General features: G+C 46.5%; 1 protein-coding gene across 1 annotated transcript in view; it reads left to right on the top strand.

The window, feature by feature from the left end:
• Positions 1 to 20,931, top strand: part of arhgef10la (Rho guanine nucleotide exchange factor (GEF) 10-like a) — a 123,451-nt gene that overhangs the window by 56,204 nt on the left and 46,316 nt on the right. The window contains exon 17 of the mRNA XM_080545679.1: positions 20,452 to 20,538. Coding sequence (XP_080401805.1) covers positions 20,452 to 20,538 — 87 coding nt within the window. The remainder of the gene's footprint in view (positions 1 to 20,451; positions 20,539 to 20,931) is intronic.

Below are 20,931 nucleotides of genomic sequence, written 5' to 3' on the forward strand. Positions count from 1 at the left end.
TGAGTCTGAAGCATGGATATTCCTCTTACTCCATACCTGAGGACATTCTGTCAGACTCTGGCCTCATTACAGAGATAATTTAGATCAGTAATGCCTTTAATCAGCTTTTTATCTCAGCCGTTTTTATTTGAGAGAAAGGGTGGTTTGGCTGATCCTGCACTTCCGTTTCCAAGCCCCCAGTTGGCTGGGTGGGAGATCTTTGTTTTAATTTCAACCGTTTTCTACTTGTGATGTACTAAACGCCCTGCTTAAAATTGACATGAAAAAATCCCATTAGGGCTGATGTGCTTGATCCAGGCCTATTGCAGCTTTCGGTTGCCCCTGACAGCAGAGTTATTGACATTGAGATTGTTTAATCTGAAAGTTATTTCAGGTGCTATCCCCGAGGTCTGGAAGGCAGTCCATGTTCTCCCTCTCTACACGGGCCGTGACCCCTCCGACCTAGATATCTCCCGCTCAGTATCCATGCTATCTTGCCTTTCCAAAGTATTATAGTCCCCGATCAGCTCCCAGCTAAGAACATTTTTTATCTTCTCATTCTATTCTCAATGTCCACCGAATTAGCTCCAGACCTGGTCATAGCGCAGTCTCAGCTGCTATGCTTGCCTTAGATGATGTGTTCAATTGCCTAGATCAGAAAAAATAACACATTGCTCCATTATTTATAGATCTCTCCAAGGCATACCTACTCATTCAGCTGTTGCCTGAAATAGGCCTGGATCAGGCTTCATGTAGGTGGTTCGAACATGATTTAACGGATAGAGCGCATTGCGTATTATAGTTTTTCTCGATCGCTTTAACACGTTTTCTGAAAGCATGGCTCATTAACTCTAAACACAAATCCTCAAAAACTCACATACGAAACCCTAAACTCCACAAATGTCTTGCAAAAGCAAACACTCGGTTCAAAATAATGTTATGTCTTCTCCAAATGAAATGTTGTTGTCAAATGACACACACACACACACACCAGCAAATGAATAGACACTTCTAAGAACCAATAGACCTATCGCTAAGCCACGCCCCCTTTGAAAACTCGGACAAACAAACAACGCTCGCTCAAATTCTTCACTGACAGTGACTGACTGACCGACCGTGACTGAATGACATTCAATGACTTACAATGGCGGGAGTTCAAGATTTAAAGATGACAAGAATGTTTCGTCTAGAAGCTTTTCACCCTCAGATATTAGCGAGTTGTTTGTCCGAGTTTTCTGCCTGTAGTGACTTTTGCTGTGATATGATTGGACAATTTCTCCGATTTGAAAGAGGGAACAGTTTGTTACCCTCAATGGCTCGAGTTCCCCCCTAGCCCCAGTCAATCAAGCCGTGCCTCAAGGCTCTGTGCTTGGACCCCTCCTCTTCACCATTTACATGTTTCCCCTCGGCCAGATCCTCCGTCATCATGGCCTCAACTTCTACTGCTATGCTGAAACCCAAGGACACTTTACAGAATTTTCAGACAGAAAGTCAGACAGACTTACATTCTGTAAAGTGTTGTTGGGTTTGCGCTATATAAAACCAAGATATTATTATTATTATTATTATTAATGTCATGCTGGCCGATGACGTTCCTTCCCCATTGCTGTCCTTTTTGCGAGGTTGAAATCAACTTCATCAAATTGGTCAACCAAAGTAGCCCTAATCTCATCAGAGGCAACTGCTCTCCTAGGTCGTAATCTTTGTTTTCCTCTTGCTCTTGCTCGTCCTCGTCCTCCTCCTCCTCCTCCTCCTCCTCCTCCTCCTCCTCCTCTAACTCTCACACCTCTCGCTCTACCTTTCTCTGCAAAGTTGGCATCCATTGTTCTCCAACAGAGGAGAGCTCACCTTTTATTGCTAAAGCTATGATTGCTAATTCAAAAGCAGTAGGTGTTTGCCCACATGAGGAGTGTGATTGTGTGATTGGTGGTTTGAGATTAGCAAGAGATTTTGCAAGAGATTTTATCAAGGAAGATTGTGCCAAATGTAGAGAATTGTGTATAGTGTGTTGTTAACTGTGTGGTTTAGAACTGCAAAATGAGTTAAAAGCAGGAAATATTTCTGCAGAATTGGTGTGAGATGAACACATTGTGTCTCAAGCTCGAATGTTAGTGTGAAAGTGATTGAGTTAAAACTGTAACTGATGGTGTTAAATCTGATGTTCTGGACATATCAAAGGGTGTATCACAACCATCAATGCTTGGGCTGGTTCTCTTCTCCTACCCAAACGTGCGTCATGCCCTCCCGATCAAACGTTAAGACATCAACATTTCAGGATCGTTGATATTCAGGGGGCATGTTTCAATGTTTAACCTGGCGCTTGGCGTTATATGCACTTTGGGTGGCTTATAAATATAAATATCTGGGCATTTGGTATGACAGAGACTTGACATTAACATACAGAGGACATTTAACATTTAAGGTGGGCTTATTTTATAGGAACAGATCTTGCCTTTCTCGGAACAGCAGAGCAAGAAACCTTCATGCCAGTACTTAATAATGGTGATATCATCTATCAAAACGCAGCAATAACTACTCTCAAACCTTTCGATGCCATCTACCATAGCACCCTTCGTTTGATCAAAGGTGATAGTTTTAATACTCATCATTGCACACTTTATTAAAAGGTTGGCCTGTAGATCTATCTTCATTACTCCCTTTTGGTATATAAAGGCCTACTGCATAAACTCCTGGCTTAGCCTAACCAAGCATTATTGAAATTCAAGTACATCAATTAACTCGTTCTCACAGTTGGTTAACGCTTGAGGTTCCTCGGGACTCCACCGTATTGGGTAAATCCACGTTTAGTTATGGTGCACCACACTGCTGGAACAATCTTCCAAAAACATTACAGTTGGTTGTTCTGGTGCCGCTTGTGTGATCGGGTGTTGATCCAGGCCCTCTTTGAGGAAGGATGTGAGGATGTGTTGCGACTGTTTCTCTTGATACACTACATGGACAAAAGTATATATGGACACAATTATCGTCGGGGGCTGTTTTCATGGTTTAGGCTAGGCCCCTTAGTTCCAGTGAAGGGAAATCTTGATGCTACAGCATCCAATGCGATTCTAGAGAATTGTATGCTTTCCAGTTTCAGCATGACAATGCCCCCATACACAAACGTGAGGTCCATAATAATGACATGTTCTGCGAGTTTGGTCTGGGAGAACTTGACTGGCCTGCACACAGAGCTCTGACCTCAACCCCATCGAACACCTTTGGGATGTATCGGAACGCCGACTGCGAGCCAGTCCTTCTCTCCCAACATCAGCGCCCGACCTCATTAATGCTCTTGTGGCTGAATGGGAGCAAATCCCCGGAACCATATTCTAAAATCTAGTAGAAAGCCTTCCCAGAGAGAAGCTGTTATAGCAGCAAAGGTGGGACCAACTCCATATTAATGTCCATGGTTTAGGAATGAGAGGTTCAACAAGCCCATATGGTGTTCAGGTGTGTATTTGTTGTATTGTTTTATAATTGTATAGCTTTTGTGGACAGGGTGCACACCTGTGAGGCTTTTGTGTGTTTTCCCATGTATGAATAAAGGTTAAGTATTATATTTTTTTTTAAAAAGAATAATAGTGTGCTTGTTTCTATGGTGGTAACATCACGTGTGTTCTTGTTACTATGGTGATGTCATCATACATGTGCTGGTTTCTATGGTGATGTCATCATGCCTGTGCTTGTTTCTATGGTGATGTCATCATGCCTGTGCTTGTTTCTATGGTGGTGACATCATATACATGTGCTTGTTTCTATGGTGGTGACATCATATACATGTGCTTGTTTCTATGGTGGTGACATCATATACATGTGCTTGTTTCTATGGTGATGACATCCCATGCGTACTTGTTTTTATGGTGTCGGTGTCTCCAAGGACGACATCACACACGTCCTTGGATATCAGAAGTGTTCTTCATTCAGTGAACAACATGCTAGTGCATACTGTCTCAGTGAAGAACATGCTAGTGCATACTGTCTGAGTGAAGAACATGCTAGTGCATACTGTCTCAGTGAAGAACATGCTAGTGCATACTGTCTCAGTGAAGAACATGCTAGTGCATACTGTCTCAGTGAACAACATGCTAGTGCATACTGTCTCAGTGAAGAACATGCTAGTGCATACTGTCTCAGTGAAGAACATGCTAGTGCATACTGTCTGAGTGAACAACATGCTAGTGCATACTGTCTCAGTGAAGAACATGCTAGTGCATACTGTCTGAGTGAACAACATGCTAGTGCATACTGTCTCAGTGAAGAACATGCTAGTGCATACTGTCTCAGTGAAGAACATGCTAGTGCATACTGTCTGAGTGAAGAACAGAAGAACGAGTCTTTCACCAGTACTCTCCTCATGTTCAAACCTCACCGGGCTCTTAAACATCCATGGCAGCGAAGACTCTGAAATGTTTCCTCATCCAGTTCAGGAGACATTAGCAGAGGAAAGAGATGGGGATAGCTAGCTGTTGGAGAGAGCTTCTCTAATACCTTTTGGGGATTTCATCATGTATGCTTTGAAGTACAGGATGACAAGATGGAGAGAAGGGCTGGGCGGCATCTCTTCTCTCTTTCACTCTCCCTCTCCTCCTTTTTTTTTTCCCAGAGAGGATTACTGTAGCTACTGTGTTTGTGGGCTAAAAAGACCAGAGGCTGCTTAATATCTCTGCCTAATACACTCCATTAGTTCATACAGATCTCCAGCCTGACCAAGTTCACTGGTCTGGACTCTCAAAATCTCAAAAGAAACTGTCTACGTCCTTCAGTGCAGCCAGACACATCGGTATGGGGTTGTTGGGGACCATGCTTGTTCAGTGGTCTTGCTCCATATTTTTTTTTTTTGGGGGGGGGCTTGCTGTGCATGCTGTCCCCCCTGCTCTCCATCTCATCCATCTCTCCTGCTGATGGGGTGATAAGAGAGAGGAGAGCAGCAGCGGCCATGTGTTCAGCTGGCCAGGAGAAGAGTGGCTGGGGGAAGCAGGGGGAAGACGAGCAGGGGAAGATCAGCTCGTTGAGGGACATCTCTGACGGTGGCCCATGTGTTTAGCGGAGGAGTCTATTTATAGCCGACCGTTGTTTAGTGAGGAACTGATTTATGACTGTGATGACTCAAAGCTGTTACAGCTCGGGTGAAGAAGAGGTGGCTCGATACGAAGGCTGGGTGTGTGTGTGTGTGTGTTACACGCTACGCCAAGCCCAAGATGAGGTGCACATGAAATATGGATCAAAAAGGAGAGAGGGCGGGAGGAAGAGGGGAAGAGAGAGAGAGAGAGAGAGAGAGAGAGAGAGAGAGAGAGAGAGAGAGAGAGAGACAGAGAGCGAGAGGGAAAGGGAAAGGTGCCCTTTCCCTGATGCAACACTGTCTGTTGATTTATTTATCCCCCGCCCTCCCCCCCACCCCCACACCCAAAACATGTTTTTTTGGGTGGGGGTAAAGTCGTCAGGATGACACCTTACGCAATCCCTCTCTTCCTCACGCGAAGGTCGTCCTCTCTGAGCAATAGATAGCAGCCCTCTCCTCTCTGAACAGATGCCACAGCATGGATTAAAAGCCATGCCTCAACACAGATCTGCTGAGGCATAGCAGTCTCCCCTTTCTCCTCCGCAGCGATATCCCTCTGGCAAACACACAAACAGTGGGGGCGCGGAAAGTGCCCGCGTCCTGTTTGGAAAGCAGACTCCGTACCGGCAGCCATGTTTTTATTTTTTTGCCTGAGCCCTCATCAAGACTTTGCTTTATTAATTGCTAAAGTCGTAACCTCCCCATCACCACTGGTCTCCCAGGACCCGGACTAATTAATTAAGAGGGCTATAGATTTTTGGTCGTTGTCGTGTGTGAAGGAGGGATTGGTTTCGAGTAGAGCCTTAATCTGTCGCTAGTTTATTCATCCCCCCCCCCCCTTCCGCCTCGTTCCGAGGCTTGTCACCCGGCATCAGAGGGGAACTGATCTCTGGGCACAAACAGACAGCTGCTGCTCATCCCCGGAGTTCAAACGGGGCGATGAGATAAGGGCTTGGGCACGCGGATTACGGAGGATGCAGGAGGAAGTGTCAACGTGATTTCTCTGTGTGGAGCCAGATCACAGTGGAACCGCCGCTGGGCCCCGATACGGCCCGGCGTCGCGGTCAAGGCGACTGGGTCAACGGGCTCAGCGAAAACCCTGCTCCAGACATGCCTAGCATGTCGCCATCAGTAGAGCAGCAAGCAGTGACAGCACGCAAGCTGCGACTGCTTTAAACTGCGGATCAAAGGAGCACTTTCGCAAGGGGTTAGGGCAGCAGTCAAACTTTGGCTTTTGGAGAAAACAAACTCAGCGTGAGTTGAAGCAGTTCCAACATCTTGGACGAGGTGCGGTGCGGAGAGGGCCTGAGGACTTTCATCTTTGTCGATCTAGATCTCTTTTAATGTCAGCCCTAAAGAGCTGCAAATGTCAAGTGTATTGAACCTGTGGTGATGGTTTACGTTGGACTGCTAGAGTTTACACAGTGCACAACAAAGTGAAGCCAACTACAGCTCCTCTCCTTTTTCTCTCTCTCTCTCTCATCTTTTTCTGGAGTCCAGCCCAGATCCAAAGAAACTACACTGAAATATGACCTACTATTATAGAACAGAAGACACAAGTGTATTTAAGAGGATTACGCACATTTTGAATTACATCTGCAGTTACTATACAGTCATTGTATGGTCATGGACAATGTAGATGTTATGGATAGGGCTCCAAAACAGTTGCATGCTCTGGTGTAAACAGCTTGATATGTGTGTCTGCTTGTGTGCATTCGAATTTGATTATCATGGTTATGGCATGCGTATTACATGCATATTACATGCTTATTACTGTGCAACCCTCAGATGTGCCTTGCATAAGTTTTCCTCCATCTGGCTTCCATCCATTTCCTCTGTGGTCTGTTACTCTCCGGGCCAACAGAGGGCAGTGTGGTGCTGATGGTACAGATCCAGGGGCAGATGTACCTGAGCCTTGCACTAGCTGGCTGCCAGGTCATCTACTAAAGCATGCTGATCCGTCGCTGTAACAGTTCACAAAGTAATTACTGGAAATCATCTGTGCTCTGTAGCAAATGCCTCACAGTGGAGAGAGCTGTGAGTGGGACTCATCCTCCCCTAAGCCTGGTGGTTCGGGTTCACTTGTCAAGACAAATTGTACAAACAGAAAGGAAAGGAAAACTCCTGAGCAGATGTAGCGACTAAAATATACTAGTCTGAACGTTCTTCCTTCTCCGTTTGATTCAGCGACACGACTTTCCGGCGTGACGGAAATGAATTTTGAAAAACGCTGCTTTAGTTCAAAGAAAATGCGTTGTGGTTGTGTTTGCGTCCCGCTTGCGTCGAGTCGTCTGTTCGCGTGTGTTACGTTGGTTTGTTGTTCACCTCCTTCTGCTCTTCCCGCGCTAATTACCATGTCAGTCCTTCCTCTCTCTACCTACCTGCTTCCCAGACCTGGACCGGTGCCAGACTGCTGTTCGAATAGTACCAGAATGAATGTGGTTTTGAAATACAAAAGGCTGAAGGACAGAAGGAGGCTACTTAGAGAGGCCACAAAGCATAGTGTCCTCTTCTGGGGGGTAACTGACTTGTTGCACACTATTTTCATATTGAGAATGGAAGTCTTTTGTCAGAAGTGGGCTTTGGATGCTACTGTCATATGGTCCAAAAACAGATAAAGGGGTTTGAATATGTGTGGGTGGTGAGATGAATTGAGTCATGCAGTCACCTTTCCACCTCACCTTACAAAAGCAGCCACCTGATTATTATTTTTCTGAAATAGTTTTTTTTGATCGAATTTCTCTTTTGTGCAGCCAAGCTGGCCTTGATAGATGGCATTCCAGGGATGGAGATTCAAACCCAGATTGTTGCTTCTTGATTGTGTGTAGTGCTGCCCTGGCAACAGTGCCAATTTCCGCCTGGTTGTGTGTGTTTGTGCGTGTGTGTGTGTGTCTGTGAGTCTGTGTGTGTCTGTTTGTGTGTGTGTGTGTGTGTGTGCCTATGTGTGCGTGTGTCTGTGAGTCTGTGTGTGTCTGTTTGTGTGTGTGTGTGTGTGTGTGTGTGTGTGTGTGTGTGCGCCTATGTGTGCGTGTGTCTGTTGTGACTCAATGGGCACCAGAATACCCTTTGTTCTGAATTTCCTGCCATCTGATCTTGAGGATTATAGACAGGCAGTTGCCTCCCCCCTCCCTCCCCCCCCAGTGGCAGGCGACCCCCTCCACTCACCCCCCTCCCTCTCTGGGAAGGCCGGTCCCCTTCACTCAGACACACACACACACACCCTTCCACGAGCATCCTGCTTGGTGCCATCCAGGACCCCCATGGGTACAGTGTTGGATTCCCTGTAACGCACCACGACTGGCTCTTTTGTGTGTGCCTGGCATAAAGAGAACTAGAGAGAGAGAGAGAGAAAAAGAGAGAGAGAGAGAGATGGAAGAGAGAGATTGACACCACAGAGAGAGAACTCTTGGCCCGTGGTGATCTTCAGAAAGACAGTATTCGGGGGCCAGTCCATCGCTTTCATCCAGGCGTGCCAAAGTCGGCGTGTGGGCGCAGGGCGCCGGGGGCGACGCAAGAGAGACATGCGGAATTTGCATCACATTAGCCCTCCGACGTGTTGCAATCGCTCTGCGAGCAGCTGTGAAGGACGCAAGGAAAAGACAATCTCAGAGCAGTTTGTGATTTGCCGGCAATGTCAGGCCGTGCCTTAGAGCAGCGATGTCAGGCCGTGCTAGGAGCAATAACATGCAAAACCACTCTCTCTCACTTCCTGCCACTTACCACAACTGATTTGAAGGGTTATCTGGGGCGGAGAGGAGGAATTGTTACTGTACAGACTCTTACATTCCTGACTTAACCATAAGCTCATAGTCAACACAGAGATAGAGAGAGCATCGCGAAGGGTCAATCAAGTTTTGACGAGTTTGAAAAACTAAATACATAAACATAGACGATTTGTGATGAATAGATGATTCACTTCCTTAGACACATGGATTTCTTCTAAGTCGCTTTGGATAAAGGACGGTGTCTGCTAAATGCCAGAAATGTAAATGTAATGTAAATGTACAAAAAGAGACAGCCCTAATCAGTTATTTGCTGCAGATGGTTTAATAGTGTGGTCTTCAAATGACCGGATATTCTGAGCGGAATATACAGTAGGGCTGCCAGCTCGACAGGTGGTCGCCACTTTGATGTCCGTCCCTCGATGCCGGTGGAATTTAAATCACCTGGGTGACACACAAGGTCATGAAACCATAACACCGGCGGCGAGTCTCGACTTCGGTCGGCCGTCCTACTGTGTTAAGCTCATTGAGGGATGTTGAACAGCCACAGATAACGAGCAGACACAAGGCTGTCCCTTTGTTGTCGCGTTACTCCATGTGTGCATTCTTCATTCTTTGTTACGTAGATGAAGGGCCCTCTTGAGTGTGTGTGTGTGTGGGCGGGCAAGGCCGCTGCTGGCCATTTGGATGCCCTAAGTGTAGCCTCGTAGTCTCTGAAGAAAGAAATCTCTGAAGAACATCTTTGTTGAAGGGGCGCCTGGGGCGGGGAGGCGGTGCGCTAGCACTAACGGTGGTCTAATAATGGTCTAATTTAAGGAAATCATCATTATGATTATTACTGATGATCATTCGGCTGTTTTGGTGCCCTACGCACAACGCTTGTTGAGTGTATACGTAGCGGCGGCCTTGTGTGTGTGTGTGTGTGTTGCGTAATTGCAAACATGTGCGTGTGTGTGTGTATGAGTGTGTGTGTGTGCGTGCTAACTGGGGGAGTGACTTCCTCAGTTCAATCCCAACCTCTGTATACATATTGATTGAGTCCTATGGGCTAATCCACTATGATTCCCCCCTGCGCTGAATACCAACCAACTCACTCTGTCATGCACAGGACACGTCTTCACAAGCACTGGCCTTCGAGGGAATTATCCTTTGTGTGTGCCACACTAGAGCATGCCCTGTTTACAGACCACCTACACGTCCTCTCTAGCGCTCCTCGCCTGCATGCTCTACCTGCTAGCCTCCTTAGCATGCTCTACCTCCTAGCCTCCTGTGCTTGACCTTCTAGCCTGCTAAGTGTGCTTAACCTCCTTAACCTCCTAGCCTCCTAGCATGCTAAGTGTGCTTAACCTCCTAGCCCCCTAAGTGTGCTTGACCTCCTAGCCTCCAAGCCTGCTTAGTGTGCTTAACCCCCTAGCCTCCTAGCCTGCTTAGTGTGCTTAACCCCCTAGCCTCCAAGCCTGCTAAGTGTGCTTGACCTTACCTGCAGCAGTAGTTCCACAGTAGTAGGTCATTTCAGGTATTCTCTCTGCGTCCCTGGTGCCTGGTGTAGCCTAGGGCGGTGGGGGGTGGGGAGGCAGCTGGGAGAGGGACCGCCAGAGCTAGTCAATTATCAGTTAATAGACAGAGGAAGTTTTCTATTAGTGCCTGTTAGTGCGTGTGAGAGATTGTTGGTATGTAGGATTGGGGGTCGGGGGGGTGGGGGGCAGGCGCTGTGCCTGGGGGACTGGAGAGGGGAGAGCTGGAGCAGTGCCTTGGGGTATAATGTACCTGACTCTTTTAGGGATGTTTTTTTTAAGAGCAGATTTTTGTTCATGTATTATTAAGGCATAATTACTTAATTTGGGTATAACACTGCAGATATCCTCCACTGTTCTCTATAGAAACAGAAGGCTTAGAAATCACAGAGGAGGGGCATTTTAAATGTTTAAACAACCTTTCGAGTACTCGTAAAAAAAGTGCACTCAGTTTGTATATTGAGTGGATAGACAAAGTACTGATGAAAGGTTTTAGCAATCAACCAAACTATCAGCCAAATATGGGAGCCTATAAACAATCTAAATGTATCCAGAGAACTAATTAGCTTTATTTGTAGCCTCATAAAGTTACCACTGAAGTTGCTAAACCGAATCGGAACAGATGCAATATCTGAGTTTAACTAGCCATAAGCACGACCACCTTCAGAGCGACAGCGGACTCAGCAAACATGTGACCAGGGCAGATGAGAACCGTAACAGCAGAGAGGTCTATTCAATAACCAGCCAATCGGCTTTGACGTTTCTTACCGTCAGATGACTCAGTATGCCCCCAATGTACGGTAGGATGAACACTAAACAAAAGTGGTCTCTAAGATAGATAGATTTTTTTGGGCCATCTTTAGAAATCACAGTTCCTACGAAATCCAATACAAGGGATATATAGCACACCCTTCAATTAAAGAGAATCCATTTCAGGATGAAGGACAGAGCCTGCCAGATTCTAATATGGGGCGGCTGTGGCTCAGGAGGTAGAGCTGGCGTCTAAAGGCCAATGCACACAGCGTGCGATTTCTGTTGCGCGTCAACATTCCATTTTGAAGTTTGAATGGAAGTCTATGAGAACATCGCATCTCAACACACACGGCCCCGATTTTAATCGCACGGCGAAAATTCGATTCCATTCATTTTGAAGCTAACATTTGCAAAATTTGACAGTGCGACAAAACTCGCACGCCGTGTGCTTTGTCCCATTCAAAATGAATGGAATCGAATTTTCGCCGTGCGATTAAAATCGGGGCCGTGTGTGTTGAGATGCGATGTTCTCATAGACTTCCATTCAAACTTCAAAATGGAATGTTGACGCGCAACAGAAATCGCACGCTGTGTGCAGAGCCCTTAAAGATCGCAAGGTCGGTGGTTCGGTTTTTCGATCCCCGGCTGGCCACGTGTCGAGGTGTCCTTGGGCAAGACTCTGAACCCCAAATTGCTTTCAATGAGCGGGCCGGCGCCTTTGCGTGGTAGCTTGCCGCCATGTGCTTACTTGCCGACCCTGCTCTAGACTGTCGTAGATCAGATCTTTATGTATGTGGTGTGCTGTATTGGGAATATCAGAGCAAACCACACGCAGTACGATCAAAACTGTTCAATCCATGATTTTTTGATGTGTGGGGACTCTCTCAGATAAAAAATCTGTTAAGATTTAGAAAATCTTTAAGTAGTATGTGATTGATTTAATGTGTCGCAAGGCTTCACACATTTTCAAACAGGCTTCCTCGGGCGCCTGTTGGCGTAGCTCACCAAAGCCCATGCCATGTTATCGCAGGGTCCGATTCTGGTTTGATTCTGGCCGTCAACATATCTTGCATGTTCCATCTTGCATGTCTCCTCTCTATCACCCATGCTTCCTGTCAATCTCTACTGCCTCTATCCCTGCAATAAAGCAGAAATGCCCTAAAAACATAAAAAAACGAAGAAGAAAAAAAGGTTTCCACCCTTCGTCGCTGCTTTCTGCAAAGGATCTCCCTCAGGCTTTCCTACATCAGAAAGCCTGGTCTCAACAAGGGTAGCTGCCACACAATACCGTCATGCATCACTGATAACACTGCAAGTCCCTGGAGAGTTCCATGCATACATGTGACATGCCGTGCACTAGCAGCACACAGCCTCCGTCACACTATCTAATGCGGTGGTAAATGTAGTCACGGTGGAACGTCGATTTCACAGCGCTTGAACAGGAACCTTCCGACTGCAGCTATAAGGGGAAACACCTCACCTGAGTTTACCCTCAGGGGTTTGGTTACTATGGTAATTGGTTATGGGGGTAAGCCCTCCTCTGCGAAGGGAATCCTAAACAACAGTAAACAAGGTGTTCTTTGTGAAAGGTAAACAATAACATAAGCTTCCACCACAGGGCAGGTTATCGGTGGCTACAACAGGTGTTAGTGTGTGTGTGCTGTGTGAGTTTGCCATTGGTGCTGTTGGAGAAACATTGTCTGGAGGCTATCGTAGGTAGAAGGCTTCACCGGAGAGCTGCAGTGCGGCCTATACACTCACCAGGATGCCCACCTGGAACTGCCATATGGACTAGCGCCCCCTAGGGGTAATGTCGGGCGTTGGGTCATTGAGAACCAGCAGCTGTGAGACCGCCCTCTCGTCACATCAACAAATCTCTCTTTAATTAGCTCACCTGCCATCCCCTCCCACACTCTCATTCCCCTAAAGTCCTCCATCAAATCTCCCCTCGGGCTGCTCACCTGCCTCTCGCCAACCTCCCTCTCCACCTGGTATCTCCTCCTCTCCTCTCCTCTTGGCCCACCCGCCCAACTCCCTCCTCTCCTCTCCTTTCCTTTCCTCTCCTCTCTTTTCCTTTCCCCTCCTCTCCACTTCTCTCCTCTCCTTTCCTTTCCTTTCCTCTCCTCTCCTCTCCTCTCCTCTCCTCTCCTCTCCTCTCCTCTCCTCTCCTCTCCTCTCCTCTCTTCCCCTCATCCACTCCCCTCCCCTCCCCTCTCCTCTCCTCTCCTCTCAGTAGACATATGGAGTGTGTGATGCAGAGTGACAATTGACTTAGTGAAACCTTGTATCACATTGATTTTTAAATGGTTTTGCACTGGTACCTTATTAGCATTGGCACCATCAGCGAAATGGGCATTGCTGAAAACCCTCATACTTACTTTGTGCCCGTCGATGGCTGCTTCCTTCTCTCTATGGATGTTTCCATACTAGCTCCCACCATAATTTGTTTGAGGGACTTCGATTTGTGATTTAAAATATTGATCCCCTAAAGTCTTTGTGTACACCCTGTGAGAGGACAATATCTGGGTATCTGTTGCTGGGTGGATTCAGCCAGTCCTCTGTACAATCGTGTGGCAGAAGCGCAATGCAGATATTGCAGATACGGGTCAGGGGTTTCAGATAATCGTGACGTTAGAATTATAAGGTTCTATCTCCATTTTTGTCAATTTTTTGTTTTTTTACATAATCTGATCCATTAGGTGTTTATTAATGCCTGTGTGGTGTTATTTTTAAAATGTTGAAATTTTTGAGTTAGTAATTCATAAAAATACAAAGGTTCCATCTCACAAAACATAATGGAATGTAAACACTTTGACGCTCAATATCTCTGAACTACCCTAAACGGAGATATAACCTTATAATTCTAAGCTCACGTAATGTTCACACCAACCATCAGAATGGGGAAAAAATGGGATCTGAGTCATTTTGACCGTAGCATGATTGTTGGTGCCGGACGGGCTGGTTTGATTTTCACATACAACAGTCGCTAGAGTTTACTCAGAATGAGTACAATAAAGAAAAAAACATCCTGTAAGCGGCAGTTCTGCGGACGGAAACGCCTTGTTGATGAGAGAGGTGAACGGAGGTCAACTGGTTGGAGCTGACAGAAAGGCTACGGTAACTCTGATAACCACTCTGTACAATTGTGGTGAGCAGAAAAGCATCTCAGAATGCACAACCCGTTGAACCTTGACGCGGATGGGCTACAACAGCAGAAGGCCATGTCGGGTTTCAGAGCGTAGTATCTACCTTTTTGGTCACAATCAAATCCACTATGTTTGGCAAAAACCCAACACTGCCTACCACCAAAAGAACCGTATCCCAACAGTCAAGCATGGTGGTGGGAATGTCATGATCTGGGGCTGCTTTTCCTCCTCTGGACCTGGCCGACTCCACATCATTAAGGGAACCATGAATTTTGACGTATACCAGGATCTTTTTTAACAGAACTTCAAGCCATCAGTCAAGGAGCTAAAGCTGGGCTGAAAATGGGTCTTTCAACAAGACAACGACCCAAAGCATTCAAACAAATGTATCAAAGAATGGCTCAGGATGAAGAACATTTGTGTTTTGGATTGAAAGTAATTGTAAGTAATTTTTGGAAGTAAAATTCTGACCTAAATCCAATTGAGATGCTGTGGCAGGTCCTGAAATGGGCAGTTTATGCCAGACACCCCTCAAACCTCACTCGATTGGCTCACTTATGTAAGGAGTAGTGGGCAGAAATATCTCAAAACAGATGTCAGAGACTGATTAGAGGCTATACGAGACGTTTACTGCAAGTTTAATTAGCTCACCTGCTAATGAAGGTGCCACACTTATCACTTATTTTTGCACCTGCACTCATTTCTTTATAATTTTGTTTTCCTACTACACACATGATTTTCTCTAAACCAACATACGGAATTGGTAAATATAAACCTGCTATGTCAGATTAAAAATACTGGTTCTGATTAAATAAAGATTTCATGGTAAAAAAAAAAAAGGGGTTCACATATTTTCAAGCAGCACTGTATATGGCCTATCCCTCTGTGTATTTCTTTGTACTACTTCCTGTGTCTATATATGGTGTATACATCCATGAATGCCTAGAGGGGTTTTCAGGAAACCCCTGAGGCATCGGCAGACTTGCTCTAGGGAGCGCTAACAGACAAACCAATCTACGGCTGTGAAGATTGTCTGGTACATCCAGCGGTCTCAGGTGACTGATAAAACCCAGCAGTCTGCAGCCCCCCAAAGCCACCACCATCCCCTACTTCTGCCGCCCCCCCCCACCTCGTCCCTCATAACCACAGGGCCTCCATATGGACTGTCCTTATGGATTCGGCTTAATTAGCAATGAAAAAATAGCTTGCTACTTTTAAAGGTGTAATCTGTAACAGCAGCAACAGCTGCTTGAGTTGTGGAAGGTAAACACTGCATCTTAAGCAGGGCGGCTGGGCGGCTGGCCTTGTTTTGGCCAAGGTGTGTGCATTTTTATTTTTTTTGGGGGGGGGGGGCGTCTTTGCAAAAATTCCACCACACACCTCCACCCACCTCTCCTCTCTGAGAGATTTCAGTTCTCCAGCAGAAATAAATATCCTCTCTCTCCGTGAGCAGAGTCAAAATGCCATCTTTGCTAAGAATCTGCTACACACGTACAACAGTACAGTGGTAGCAGCTAACATAGAACCGTCTGCCTTCTTCATCAAACTATGTACCAGGATCCTACTTCAACATTTCCTTCAGTTGATGGCAGTAGCTCCTGCTGTACCTTCGTCAGTTGTCCCCAAAATTAAATGTAATAAGTGTCATGCCCATCTAGCTACCTTGCTGACATAGCCGGGGTATATGGATGAAATGAGGTCATCGGTTTGGATATCAATATGTCGCTTTAGCTTTAAAAAGGTAGCGTACAGCTGTCTAATGTGGTAACATTATATTAACTAGCTACAGATGCTTGCCTTATCTGGTAACTTAAGCAAACATATCTAAGAAAGAGCTGGCATCTGAGTAACATTAACACTGATGAGTGTGTGTGTGTGTGTGTGTGTGTGTGTTGTGTGTGTGTGTGTGTGTGTGTGTGTGTGTGTGTTTGGGGGGGGGGGAGCGGGGTGTGTGTGGATGTAACACACATCAGATACCGACATTTAAAAAAATAAAAAAATACAATAACATTGTATTGTATTGTGGGGGAAAAGGTGGTGTTACGGATTGCACCTTCAAGGAAGACTAGCTGAGACAGAGAGAGAGAGGGAGGAGGAGGAGAGAGAGAGAAGGAGGAAGGCCAAGGGCTAGGAGATTGATAGAGAGAGAGAGGATGCATCTGTGTGATGTGAATGTATGGAGAGAGAGACGGGGAGGGGGGGGGGGGGGGGGGGGGTGGAGGAACCAGACAGATGGGCAGAAGCAGTCATCTGGCCAGCGTTTATTTTGTGGTGTGTTTGTGTGTTTACAAACACACCCTGTGAGGGAGAGGGGGAGGGACTTGGCAAGAGGATGTTATAAATTACCCATGATTGATGTTTCCTGCCTCAGGGGAACAATAAGAGGCGTGCAGCATCCATAGCTGACCCCTCTCACCACCCCCCCACTCCCTGAGCCATGCAATTAGATGTTCCGTCTGCCACATTGCCCGCTCTCACACCCAGCAATAAACATACTTTCACGGTCACAATGCAGGTCATACACCCGCCTACGCCCACACTACTGGGCCTATAGGGACGATGAGGGATAGATACAGCCAATAATTGGTTAACACCTTAGTAGAAACAGCTATTAATTGGCTCAAGCTTGCGGAGTAGAAACATCTATCGATTGGCTAACACCTGAGTAGAAAAAGCTATTGATTGGCTAACACTTGAGTAGAAAAAGCTATTGATTGGCTAACACCCGAGGGATAGAAACAGCTATCGGTTGGCTAATACCTGAGGGAGAGAAACAAGGCAAGGCAAGGCATGTTTGTGTACATTTCATACAACAGGGGCAATTCAAAGTAAGTAAGTAAGTAAAGCTTTATTTATATAGCGCCTTTCGTACATGAAATGCAACTCAAAGCACTTTACAATAGAAAAGCATAAAAAAAGCACTTTTTTTTTTTACAAAGATCTAGCATTAACACTAGAACAGCCATGGTGGGGTCTTTTCACTCACTCTTTGAGTATTTTTTATTTTTTTTTTAATCGTTGCACTCTATCAAATTTCAGGACCCTCCTTAAAAAGACACGGCTGTTCTAGTGTTAAAATGGGCTAACTTCAGTGGCTCTGTGTCTGGTCTCTGTGTAGGCTGTGGGTGTTCTGACCTGGGATTAGCCAACAGCTAGTTCTGTTACTGATTTGAACAGGGATAGCAAGAATTGAGAGTCCCAGCTTTATATCAGGAAGGTCTAAGGTATAAACTCTATGGAAGCAGGGACTGTCAGACTGTCAGAGTGTCAACTGCTTATGGGTGACCTCAGGGAGGGGGGAAACTGCGGTGCCGGGGTGGGGGGGGGTGGGTGTTGTTGATGAGGCTAGCGTCTTCTTTTTTAAAGTAATTTTTTTTCTGAGTGGGGCAGTCCCACTCATATTTTTCATCCCATTGATAGATACAGTGAAGATGTAGACAGGAAGGATGGGTGAGAGAGAGAGCAGGGATGACATGCAGGATATGTCCCCGGCCGGAACCGAACCGGGACCCCGCGGCCACATGGTCAGCGCCCAACCCGCTACGCCACCCAAGCACCCCCAGGCTAGCGTCTTCTTGCGGTGTCGGGGTGGGGCGGTGGGTGCTATCGGTGAGGCTAGCGTCCCAGGGAAAGTGGGGCCAGGTGTTCACGCCTCTCTTCACCACGTTCTCCAAATCAGCTGAGAATGTCAGGAATTGTGCGATGGAGGAGAAGAGAGGGGAGAGTGATTCGTTGAAGAAGTATCTTGGGGAGTTAGGGGTAGAGTGGACTGACTTGGGGGGTTGAGGGCAGGGAGGGGGGGGGGTGAGGGGAGAGAATGGGTAAGGAGGAGAGGAGGGGTATGGATGTCCTTCAGTGATGAGTCGCAGGACTGCGGGGAGACCGGAAACTTATCCAGTGTGAACAGTTCAGCTGTGTTGAGTCTGAGGAATCCTGGGCTGTAAGCCGTTAACACTACAACAGCCGTGCCTGTTTTTTACCTACGGTACTAGTAGAGCCGCCCTGGGGATCAAATAGACCCCCTTTTTAGAATGTAAATCTGCTATTTACACACAGAGATCACTAGAGGGCGCGTCTTCCTGCTTATGCTCCGTACTCTATAAATGTACATTTCTATTCTTTTTATACTGGCTCTCAGATTTGACACCTGTTCTGTCAAATGATTAAAATCCATTATGTCATTTTAGCAATGAACGTGGTATTACTGCTATTTCAAGGTGCGAGTGGGCACGCACGCATGCAATGACATGTTTACCAAGTCTCTGACACTGAAGTCACTGATGCTGTGGGGATGCTAAAATTGTCCTCACATGATAAAATCCACCACCTTCCCTGATTTTCTTTTACAACTTGAGTACTGAGTATAAGCATGTGCCTGGTTAGTTGTCATGATCAAACGTTACAAATGCAACTTACCGAGAAGCCACTCTTCTCTGCCCTCTCCCGCTTCCAGACGAACGCCTACCCTATATTATAGCACTTGGCTTAATTCAGCCGCTATAATTGAGCCGCTACCACAGGGCGTTAATACAAACCTCATTCACCTGCGTTCATTTTAGTTGCGTTGGTATGTATAGAACAAAGCAGGTACGCAATTTGAAACAAGCACAGCCCGTTTTATAAATAATACTTTCGTCCGTTTAGAAAAATGTGCTTACGTGAAAGTCAAAGATGACGTTCAAGTACCTTTTTATAAACGAGGCCCTTTGTGCCAGAAATAACCACTGATCTTTAATAAACATCTGAACATCTGATCAGTGCCTGGCTGAGGCTGAGGTCAAATGAGGAGAGAGCAGTATGTTCCCCTGTTGTTCCTTATTTTTGCATAAATAATGTCCAAAACAAAACTATGATACATTGCAGGGGTCAAACTGGAGGACCTGTGCTAAGGGCGTAAGTTATTTGTAATAATAATCGTAAGAATGAACATGTTCACTTTGTCAGGCCTCACTGCTTCTGCACACGTATCGCTCCTGACTGTTTTAGAATCTGGACCCTCAGGAACAAAATGAAAGATGGAACCCATTCAATTCCTTTAAATCACACTGGGATGGCTCAAATCCCCCCGTCGGTATGCTGCTCCCTTTTCCCACTTTACACTCCTTGGTCTCCTCCCACCTGGACTACTGAAACTCACTTATTCCTGGTCCTGCCACCTGCTCACTCAATACATTACAGCTGTTACCTCAGCTGCCAGACTGCTCACTCACACCACATTTTGTAATCAGAATTTTTCCTCCATAATGTCCACTGGCTCCCTGTCCAACACAGCCGGGGCGGCTGTGGCTCAGGAGATAGAGGCTGGTGGAGGTAGAGGCTGGTGGAGGTAGAGGCTGTGGCTCAGGAGGTAGAGGCTGGTGGAGGTAGAGGCTGTGGCTCAGGAGGTAGAGGCTGATAGAGGTAGAGGCTGTGGCTCAGGAGGTAGAGGCTGTGTCTCAGGAGGTAGAGGCTGTGGCTCAGGAGGCAGAGGCGGCGTCTAATGATTGCAAGGTCGGCAGTTCTACGGTTTGATCCCCGGCTGGGGACGTCTTGAGGTGTCCTTGGGCAAGACACTGAACCCCACATTGCTCCCAGTGAGCGGGCCGGTGCCTTGCATGGTAGCTTGCCGCCATTGGTGTGTGAATGTGTGTGTGAATGGGTGAATGAGAGGCCGTTGTAAAGCGCTTTGGAATATGGTGCTATATAAGTGCAGCCCATTTACCATTTACTGTATAAACTATACTTTACTGTACTAAATCCTACTCCTAACCTACAAAGCACTGCACTAACTGTCTCCTCCATATCTATCTGACTCCTACCCTAATGCCACTTTAGACACCCCCAGTCTGGTGCTCCCTTCAAATACCACACGTCCCAGCATACCATTTTCTCAATCCTAATTTAGTCGATGTGTGAACGGAACGAAAAGAGACTTCTTTCAGTTCAACTAGCTGTTTATGACGATCTGAGAACTCCCATCAGACCAGGACCAGGTTAGGACCGGGTTAGTTAAGTAGTGTAAAGACTAACAGGGGTCTAGGAACCCCTGTTGATGACGCAGGTGGAGGAACCCCCTAGTAAAGACCCCCTTATTGGCTGACAATGTATTAGCCCCCCCAGGGTGTGAACAGCAGACCTCGGCCCAGATGTGAGGAGCGCTGGGAAATCACTCTCCAGCTTCAACATCATCTGCAGCACAAACAGTGCCAAGAGGAATATTATGATATGCAAATGAGACGCACACAATCATATGCGGTATTTATATCTAACAACCAATATTTATTTTGGTCTCTTTTTAGCTGGAAGCTGCTCTTCACAACCCCGTCCACTGTGCTCTGCTGGGCTTCTCCGCGGCCAGCACCTCTCTACCTCAGGGCTACCTATGGGTGAGTACTCTGCTGTATCTCACACACACACACACACACACGCACGCACACACACACATACACGCACACACGCACGCACGCATGCACACGCACACACACACACACACACACGCGCACACACACACACACACACACACATAGGCAAGCACACACACACACACACACACACTGATAATAAACGATAATAACCATCCCCCCAACACACACACACACACACACACACACACACACACACACACACACACTACTTACAGGCTTGTACAGCATGTTCAACTCTACACACACACACACACACACACACACACACACACACACACACACACACACACACTACTTACAGGCTTGTACAGCATGTTCAACTCTACACACACACACACACACACACACACACAC

Source organism: Nansenia antarctica (genome assembly GCF_963989245.1).
Source record: "Nansenia antarctica genome assembly, chromosome: 15".
Lineage (NCBI taxonomy): Eukaryota > Metazoa > Chordata > Actinopteri > Argentiniformes > Microstomatidae > Nansenia > Nansenia antarctica.